The 10057-nt window shown below is 40.9% G+C and overlaps 1 protein-coding gene and 1 long non-coding RNA gene across 8 annotated transcripts in view; one reads left to right on the top strand and one right to left on the bottom strand.

Annotated features, from left to right (window-relative positions):
* PPP1R42 (protein phosphatase 1 regulatory subunit 42) overlaps positions 1-4231 on the bottom strand; it is a 29271-nt gene extending 25040 nt beyond the window's left edge. For all 7 annotated transcript variants that reach the window (XM_072924716.1, XM_072924710.1, XM_072924712.1 and 4 more), the window contains exons 1-3: positions 4099-4231; positions 2716-2882; positions 2135-2273 (exon numbers count right to left, since the gene is read on the bottom strand). In XM_072924716.1, the coding sequence (XP_072780817.1) occupies positions 2135-2273; positions 2716-2882; positions 4099-4227 (435 nt within the window). In that variant the 5' untranslated portion in view covers positions 4228-4231. The remainder of the gene's footprint in view (positions 1-2134; positions 2274-2715; positions 2883-4098) is intronic.
* Positions 1-6975, top strand: part of LOC115493912 (uncharacterized) — a 31944-nt gene extending 24969 nt beyond the window's left edge. The window contains exon 5 of the long non-coding RNA XR_012054168.1: positions 3102-6975. This is a non-coding gene — a long non-coding RNA (uncharacterized lncRNA). The remainder of the gene's footprint in view (positions 1-3101) is intronic.
* Positions 6976-10057: the final 3082 nt, after the last annotated feature.

Below are 10057 nucleotides of genomic sequence, written 5' to 3' on the forward strand. Positions count from 1 at the left end.
GCTCTATCCAACCTGGCCTTGAACACTTCCAAGGATGGGGCATCCACAGCTTCTCTGTGCAATCTGTTCCAGTGTCTCACCACACTCACAAGCAGAGAATTTCTTCCTGATAGCTAATCTAAACCTGCTCTTGATCAGCTTCAGGCCACGACCCCGTGTCCTATCACAACACACCCTTGTAAAAAGTGCCTCCCCAGCTTTCTTACAAGCTCCCTTTAGGTACTAGAATGCTGATATAAGATGTCCTTGGAACCTTCTCATCTCCAGGCTGAACAACCCCAACTCTCTCAGCCTGTTTTCACAGGAGAGGTGCTCCAGCCCTCTGATCTTCCCTGTGGCCCTCTCTGGACTTGCTCCAGGTGGGCCTCAAGACTGCATCTGAACTGCAGAACTGAAGCCTATATGTGCTATCTATATAGACTCATTTAACAGCTGGAACTACACTACTTTTCTCTCAGGCTTGATCCTACAAACCTCTTGGTATCCATACCTCTAATCCTTACCCCTACTCTGGAACAGTACTGAACCATGTACTGCATTTTGCCATTTGTAACAGACAATAGTTACAGAGATCTTTGCATTTTAAATAAAAATCTAAATGTCTTTCAGTTGTTTATCTTGGGAAATACTAATGCACTTTCACATAAAAGGAAAAAGTTTATATCTCTAGAAAATGAAAAGTGACTCCTAATCCAGTGAGTTTAGAATTATACACGTATAAGACTTATCATTATTTGGAAAAATTTCAGCAGTTTATGTAGGAAACCTAACCCCCTTCAAAAATTTGACCAAGACCTACATTGCAGATGGAAATTATGAGTATCATCCTGATAAACACAATTCATAAACTTAATCTTCTCAGTCAGATTCATGACATTGTCATCATCAAAACATTTGCCTGTGGTACACACAGAATTATATGGCCTCATGATTTTATCTCTTTTATCTTTGACACCATTAAAAGAGACAGAAGCAGATTAAGAAGTAAAAAGTGATGCCTTAAAAAAGCTCCAAACACTTAGCACCTAAAGGATAAAATAGAATATTTTATTTAGCCTCCACAAAGATGCTGCATCATCAAGAATGCAAAGCTGTTTTATAGAAAACAACAACAACAAAAAAAAAAAACCACATCAAAAGGCCTTAAATAAAAGTCACAAAGTACAAAATCTAGACCAGGCTGCTGAAAAACATGGAAGAAATTATGATACATTATTATCCTGCGAAGATTACAGCTGTAAAACTTCCCTTTACTTTGATAATTTCTCCAATATAGAAGAAACAAAGTACAAATGCTCTCACAGTAACGACTCATTTCTATTAAAGAAAAACAACAATATGTGTCTTGGATTACATAACCTCAAAACAGGAAAAAAAGAACTAAGTCAAATATTTGTGATATACATGTGAACAAAAGAACTCAATTTTTACTGAGTTCTTCAACTTCACAAAAATAGGCTCATCAAATCCTGACTACACTATAGCAGATACAGCAAGAGGAATTTTTATAGTACAGAACTATATCCATTAGCAAACAAATCCTACTTTTTAACCTCTTCAACTATATGTTTTATGAGCAATTAACATGTTGAAAGACAACTACAAAGAGATTTCCTGAATTCTTGTCATAACACAACATAGAAGAACTGCAGAACTAAAAATTATTGCTTTTGATTGTGTTGTTCTTAATATCCAGAAAGAAAAATCTGTTTGTGTCTTTTTTCCCATTCCATTTTTCTACAGAAATACAAAAGGCAATAAATAAACAACTATACCAATCAAATCAGTGAAATAACAACAAACTAATTCACTACAATTGAAACAGACTAAAAAACTAAGATAACTTAGAAAACTAAGTGATAAATTACACCCCCTTTTTTAGTTTATTCACATTCTGTTATTAATTCCTCTCTCTCTTGATTCTCATTTTCACCCCTCATAATGAAAAAAAGATGAAGTAGAATTTGCTGGACACTTTATAAGAGAATTTAAGTGGTAGTCTCTTGGCAGAATTTAAAATAATGTCAGCAATTGGCAAAGGAAAAAAACACAAAGTGATCAACTCCTAATAATTTCTCCTAAAAATACTGATCTCCTGATAATTGGCTCATTGTAATTCTCAAAATATACTTACTGCCAGGGAGTTAAGAGATACTGGATCAAACAGAAGCTTTTCACCAAGAGGGAGATGTTGACTTTCAATATGTAGCTCCCTCAGTTCTCCTACTTTATCCAAACCCTCCACTACAGTGATATAGTTGCCTCCTAAATACCTACAGAATAGAACACAAAATAGATTTAATATTCTTTGAAAGTAAGAGCAAACACAAGGCTTCAATATATAGAGAAAAATATTTTCCAAGCACTATTGAATAATATTTGGAAATTATGATAGGTAAAGTAAATAACCTAGCATACAAGTAGAATATACACTTAACTGTTTCAAGCAGTTTTTTGCAGTTTTATCTACTGCTTTGTTATTAATATTACTAGACTGAAAAAATAAAGTAATTTAAATGCAAATATACATGTCAAGATGATATGTCATTACTTTTATCACAGAACATCTCATAAAAAAGAATAAGCAATAACTGCTATTTGAAAAGCAAAATTTAAGAGGTGAAAGGACTTTAATGGCTACATAATTTAAAAATTTTCTTAGGTGTTATAACTATTCTTTTTACTAGTAAAATAAATACATTATTGTTAACTTACAGTTTTTCAAGTTTTTTCAGTGATGAGAGATTTTCTATACTTGAAATACGATTGTTCTGAAGGTAAAGGTGTGTTATATTTGAAGCAAAGTCCAAGTTCTGGATTTGGTTGATTTTGTTATCATATAAATACAGAACTCTCAGATTTTTACAGAAAGAGAGGTCACCCTGAAATAAACAATAACATGCTACTTAATGTTCAGTCACTGCCTGCTTCTGGAAGCTTTTGATTGTTCTTATATTTAAGTTCTGATGCATGATTTATAAATTTTCACCTTTAGTAAACATTTTGTAAAACTGTTTTTCCCAGAAAAACAGAGTTATTACATATTGCCAGTTATCTACAGATTAAAGGCTGAAATCTGTCATTACTATTTTGCCATACAGAATCTGAGGACTACAAGCATCACCAGCAAATACAGCAGATCCAGTGTGACTTCACTCCTTTCTCTTCCCTGTCTTCATCAGATGGATTTCAGAAAAGCACAATTTTTTGTGTAGTTGTCTCCATTAAACTGCACTGATGTAACTGGAAACCAGTTATTGGCAAAGTATTATTGGTTTTTACAAAACCTTGCAATTCAACCTATTTTAATATATTTCTGAACTCAAGTTTACACTCAAATGTTGAGTTTCTTTGAACATATTCCTATGAAACAACTAAAAGACAACTCCTCATGAAGGTTTCTGTAAAACTTTGCTGTGGCAGCTGATGAAGCAAATTCATTAAACGGTCTGATCCCGTGACTAACTCGTTATGGCTGTGCACAGAAGTGGGCTGAATAAACCCATTTGTTTGCAGGATCTGTTCACACAGAACAAGTGATTTCTTCTTGACTGAAATCACACTTTTAGAGCAGAAATTCACATCATTCAAAAATGCAGTTGTTCAGGGCTCAGCAGTTTCCAAATTTACTCGTATCTTCAGGGGATCTGAATTAACTCAGAACTTATTGAAACTTGTATGCATTTCCTATTATTAAACTCAGAGGAAGGAGGACTGAGCTAAGTTTGCAGGTTTAGTCTTTGAAAATGAAAAGCTCATGGATTATTTTTTAAATGAGTATGCCCCAGGGAGCAATTAAAAAAAAAAAAAAAGTATATTTTTAACCTGGCTAATTTGAAAAAGCCACTACACCAGTCCAAATTTGTTAACTCACTTGGGTTATTTCCTGTTTCTGAACTCTCCTTTCCTTTCTCAGACTTCCTCTGAAATTTAAGGAATAAATCACAGATAGATTGAAAAGATTGTGCTGCGAGTTAATAAATTTGTAAAACTTGGATTTCCCTGTTTGACTCTTCAATAATAAACACCTCATCATAACAGTAACTACAAAACATTAGAGTAGCCAATTTAAAAGGAATAATAAAAAATAAATCTTACTATTGAATCTATATTTTTATCCGAAAAATTCAGATGAGTTAATTTTTGCACATATTGTCTAAAATCCTCTTCACTACAATTCTTGTGACCGGTGTTTTTAGCAATTAGGTCCATTGTTAGTTGAACCATCGTTCTGTTATAGGTCAAACTGCTCTACTGCTTCTTTTAATACTGTATTCCAAGTGCTCCTCTAAGTAGAATGCCTTAAAAACAAAAAGGAAAATGTTATACTATTTGTACCCCAGATCTTCAACAAAATTGCATGTGTACTTCAAATCTGACATATCCTCACCAATGTCCTTTTCATTTACAGTGATAGTACATTGCTTATAAAATCTTACCCCTTTTATTGCTGATATTTTATCAAGTTTTTGGTGTATTAATAAATGTTTAAAGCAATTTTTCTATTTGATTTGTTGATTCAGTTTGCTTATATCCTATGTCTTTTTCATATAGAAATACGAACACAATGCTCCACAGCAGGCAGAATTCTCACACATAGTAGCTAGCTAATGGAAGCTGATAATCTGATTATAAATTAGAAAATATAGAAGACTCTAGAACAGGTTTTACAGGCTGTGAGAGGTGGTATCAAGCTACAGGACTCTTTTATATCTGCACAGCACTTATGTCATGCACACAACTGTGTGTTCTGCACAGTCAAAACCTGTGAGTTTTTCCCACTAAGGCACATTATAGAGGCTCTCACAACCTCTATATTTTTTCCAAACTCTGGCTCATGTAAGTGAGCTTATAAATGACAGAATGGGGGAGAGGGGAGAAGTCAAGCGGCTAATCTTGAATGGATGCATAAATGATCCGGGGATAAAGATACCCTAATGGATATAACTTAATGACTCCGAACAGAAAGGTCACCTATTTAGCCAGTACATATACCAGTGTATGTTATGTATTATAGCTTATACACAAAAGCCCCACATTAGTGTATGAGAACTGAGGAACAACAAAAAGCATCCCACCGCTAAACCTCATACAGAGAATCCTCCCTGCCAGCATTACAATAGGAGAAACTGAAGAAAAGCCAAGATCGAGGCTGTGAAGGCAGAAGAAACTTCCTCTCTTAGTAAACAAATCGGAAGCTCAGTACCTCTCCTTTATGCATACGGGATTTGCCTCTAACTTTTATTTTAAAAAGTGGGGATGAAGAAGAGATGAAAGGACATTGTGGGTTGCCACAATGAATAAACATTGTTTGTCTATTGTGAGTTTCTTGCTTTTTCTATAAAAAACACATTTCAGAGCCCCTTCTCAGACCTTCTTCCAAACCCAGCAGAACAAGCGAGGGAAAGCCGGGCAGTTCTCCCTCCCGCGGTCCCCCAGCTCCTTCCTACCTACAGCCGCACGGTTTCACACCGCCCTCCCCGTCCCGTGGCCCCGCCTCCCGGCAGGGCCAGTGGGAAGGCGGCTCCGAAGGCGGCTCCGAAGGCGGCTCCGAAGGCGGGCACGGGCCGGGACCCGCTCCAGGCGCCTTCCCGGCGGCAGCGCCCCCGGCCCCGCTCCGTTCTCCCCTCAGCTCCCGGCCCGCGCGCGCCGCCGGCCCCGGTTGCCCCGGCAACCGCACGCCAACCGCCGGGGGGCGGGGCGCTCCGCTACGGGCTGCGGCGCGCGCCCCTCGGACCAATCAGCGCTGAGGAAAGGGAGATGGGCGGGGCTTCATTGCGCACGTGCAAGTGGTCCCGAGGCGGCTCGGCTGGCGGCCATGTTGAGGGAGGCGGGGAGTGTCCCCAGTCGGAGGGACCCGCCAGGATCGTCGGGTCCAAGTCCTGCGTGGGGAGCCTCAAAATTTACGCCATCTGCCCGAGTGCATTGCTCTGATGCTTCGCGAACTCTTGTTAGGCTTGGTGTTGTGACCACTCCACCCACCCTCTGGTTGCAAAACCTTTTCCTAATAACCAACCTACTCCTCTTCTGACACTTCAGGCCATTCCCTCGAGTCCTGCCCCTGGACGCCATAGAGAAGAGATCAGTGCGCTGACCTTGCACTTTCCCTCACGAGGAAGTTGTAAACTGCAATGAGGTTTCCCCTCAGTGTCCTCCAAGCTGAACAGAAAAGGTGACCTCAGCTACTCCTCACAGCTTCCTCTCCAGGCCCTTCGCTGTCCTCCCTGCCCTCCTTTGGACCTTCTGTAATAGCTTAGTGTCATTTTTATATTGTGGTGCCCAAACTGCACACAGGACTGTTGCAAAATGTGGATTATGTAAAAAAAATTTAAAGGATATTATTTCATGTTTGATCTTTGTATACTTTCAAGTTCAATCAACAAGGGAGGTTTAACTTGTGAAACAGCAGCTAACAAGCAAACTCTAAGTAATATTTGTGATATCTAGAAGAACAAATTACTTGTTTGTAGAATTAACTTGTTAAAGTTTAGGGGTTTACATGCTTCAATGATCTGAGACTGAGGGGGAGGTTAACAAAGCTTGGGAAAAAGGATCCCAACTGATACTGGACACAAAGAATGCAGAATTTATGACCTACAAGGACATCTGGTAGAACTCTGAAGATAAGGAAATAACTGATAAAGTCAACTGTACTGAAATCAGCTCCAACTGAGTGAAAGATAATTCCAGCAGGGGGAGATCTGCAACTTCCAACTCAGAGACCACTGACCCAAAAGAAGAGAAAGATGGGGCATGTGGACTGATTAGCATAAGAAACAAGAAAATTTTTAGCCAGTAGTAGAATATTAATTCATAAGAAAACTATGTAACTATTAGCCAATGAAAACTAATTCCTTTATCCGCTAAACTGTATAAATTGTAAAACGTTTTGGTAATCCATGTGCTTGATTTGTGGAATTTTCACCAGGTGCCCAGGCTTGTGCAATTTGAAATAAATAATCAATGTCCCTCTCAAGTGTGTTATTATTGGCTTGTTGCACACCGAGTAGTAAATACAATTTTTGTGGACAACAGTACTTGAGGTGAGGCTGCCCCAGTGCAGTGCAGACCAGAGCAGGACAATCCCCTCCCTTGCCTGATGCTGTGCACTGCTGACTCACATTCAACTTTCTTCAACCAGGATCCTCAGGTCCCTTTCTGTGGCATTGCTATCCAGCCTCTCATTCCGAGTCTGTACGTACATCCAGGGTAGCCCCATCCCAGGTGTAGAATCTAGAAATTGCCCTTGTTAAGCTCCCTGTTGTTGGTGATTGCCCAGCTCTCTATTTGTCCCAGAAGAAATATTTGAAACCTGCTAATGCAAATGGACTTTGAACAACATTCCCCACACTGCCCACTCCTACAAAGAGCTCTTTGTCTTATTCATGTCTTAATGTGTTTTTAAATCTTGTTAACCAGAAGTTTTTCTGTTTGGTGTTGCCTCTTCTTCCTCCATGCCAGTTTTTTGGGTTTTTTTTTGTGAGCATAGACTACTGGCAAAATCAAGATGATATGGTTCCTTTCCCTCATGCTTGAATTGGAGAAGTTAATAGTTTTATAAATTGAGTGAATACAGTGAGTACAGTATTTGACAGCAAAGTTCTACAAAAAAACATGTTAGCAAAAGTTTGATTAATTTTATTTATTGTAAAATATTATTCTAACTTGGGTTAGTTGGTTGTTGGTTTTGTTTTGTTTAATCAATTATATCACACTTTTTAGTGCTTTTACAAAAGTAAACTAATTAGTTGTTGATGACACAAAAGTGGGAGGAGTGGCTGGTACTCCAGTGGGTTGTGCTGCCATGAGGGAGGACTTCAACAGGCTGGAGAAATGGGCCAAGGGGAACCCAAGAAAGGTCACCAAGGGAAAGCACAGAGCCTGGCCCGTGGGGAGAAACAACCCCAGGCAGCAGCAAAGACCAGCTGGAAAGTAGCTTGGCAGAAAATGATATGGAGGTGGACACCAAACTGTCCAGTGTAGTAGCAAGGAAAGCAAATGGAATCCAGGACTGCCTTAGAGGAATATTGCCAATTGTAGACGAAGATCCTGCTCTTTTTATTCAGCACTGGTGAGGCCACACCTGGAGTGCTGGTGTCCAGCCCTGAGCTCTTCAGTACAAGACAGGGGCATATCAGAGAGAGACCATCTAAGGGCTGTCAAGATGATGAAGGGACTCTCTCCCTTCTTAAAAGAGAAGTGTCTCTCTTTTAAGGAGTAGTTGAGAGAGCTGGGACTGTCCAGTCTGGAGAAGAGAAAGCTCAGGTGTTTGCTTCCAATGAAACCAAAATTATGACTTCAGTTCTCTTATAAGAAAAATGACACAAAATGTTGTTAGGAAGAAACGAGATTTATTGTGTAAAATATGTCTGAAATAACTTGTTCCAATTAATTTCAATTTGGGGTTTATGTTTTCAAAGGTAGAAAATATAAGATTCTCAAAAACATGGAGCAGAGCAAGTAGGGGAATGGGAGTTGTGGAGAATGTTACTCCTTCCTGCTTAGGGGAAGACTCTTTACACTGTTGCCTGTTCCAGCATGGGCTTCCCATGAAGTCAAAGCCTCTTTCAAGTACATCCACAGGTGTCTGTCTGCTCCAGCATGGACTTCCATGGGCTGTAGGGACACATCTTGACTTACTATGGTCTTCACTATAGAATGCAGGGGAATCTCTGCCCTGCTGCCTGGAGCCCCTCCTCCTCTTACTCCCCCTCCTTCTTCTCTGACCTGGGGGTCTGCAGTGTTTTTTCTCTTCCATATTCTCACTTCTATTTCCTAGCTGCTTGTGTTACACAAGTGGTTTTCCCCCTTTCTTAAATCTGTTATCCTGAGGTGCTACTACCATTACTGATGGGTTTGGCTAGTGGTGGGTCTGTCTTGGAGCTGGCTGGCATTGCCTCTATCAGACATGAAGGGAACTTCTAGCAGCTTCTCACCTAGTATGAAGAAGCCACCCTTCTATCCTACACCTGCTACCTGTCCTGCCAGGTGGGTCTGTCCTTTGAGGTTGTCAAGGCTCTGGCTGCTAGGGACATCTGTGAGCTGCAGAGCCAGGGTAGGGCTGGGAATGCCTGTGGTGGGCTTTGGCCCTATGACATCCTAGGGGATGGGTCACAATGGGGCTGGTTTTCAGGGCCTGGGCCAGAGGTAAGCATGTGACGGGAGGCTGGGCAAGACCTGGGACAGAAATGTGGATTCTCACCCTGCATCAAGAATGCAAGCCCCTGCCAGCAGCCTCACCCCTTCTCCTTCCTTCTCCCAGCTCCATGCAGCTCGCATACCTGCTCCCTGCTCCTTCCCAGATGCACTTGACCCTTTCTCTCTCTCCTCATCCAGGCCATGGCTGCCCGAGTGTTCTTTAAAGTGGTGCGAAACATCATCATCCAGCACCTGCAGATGGTCAACAGGGAGCTGGATGAGGCCACACGTGAGCGCATGTGGCAGCGTGAGGAAATGCTGAGACAGGAGATGACTCGGCTGCTGCAGGAACTGGAGCAGAATGACATGGCCGAGAGACACCCGCTCTTCACTGCCATGCTGCAGTGGCAGAGCTGGGCTGTAGCCATTGTTGTGCTCTTGGGGCTGTGGTGGTGGCTCCAATATTTGAAAAATAATATAGAATTGTAGAATCCTAGAATGGTTTGGTTGAAGGGACCTTAAAGATTCATTTAATGATCATCTCATTCTAACTCCCCTTCCATGGGCAAGGACATCTTCCAGCAGACTATGTAAATGCCGCATCCAATCTGGCCTTGAACACTTCCAGGGATGAGGCATCCATAAATTCTCTGGGCAACCATTAACCACTATTCCAGTACCTCACCACCCTCACAAAGAAGAATTTCTTCCTAATGACTAATCCAAAGCTACCTTCCTTCAGCTTAAAGCCATTCTCCCTTGTCCTATCACAGCATACCCTTGTAAAAAGTCCATCTCTGTTCTTGTAGGCCTGTTTAGGTGGTGGGAGGGTGCTGTAAAGTCTCCCCGGAGCCTCTCCAGGTTGAACAACCCCAGCTTTCTCAACCTGACTTCATAGGAGAGGTACTCCAGCCCTGTA

The sequence above is a fragment of the Taeniopygia guttata genome, chromosome 2 (genome assembly GCF_048771995.1).
Source record: "Taeniopygia guttata chromosome 2, bTaeGut7.mat, whole genome shotgun sequence".
NCBI classification, from domain to species: domain Eukaryota; kingdom Metazoa; phylum Chordata; class Aves; order Passeriformes; family Estrildidae; genus Taeniopygia; species Taeniopygia guttata.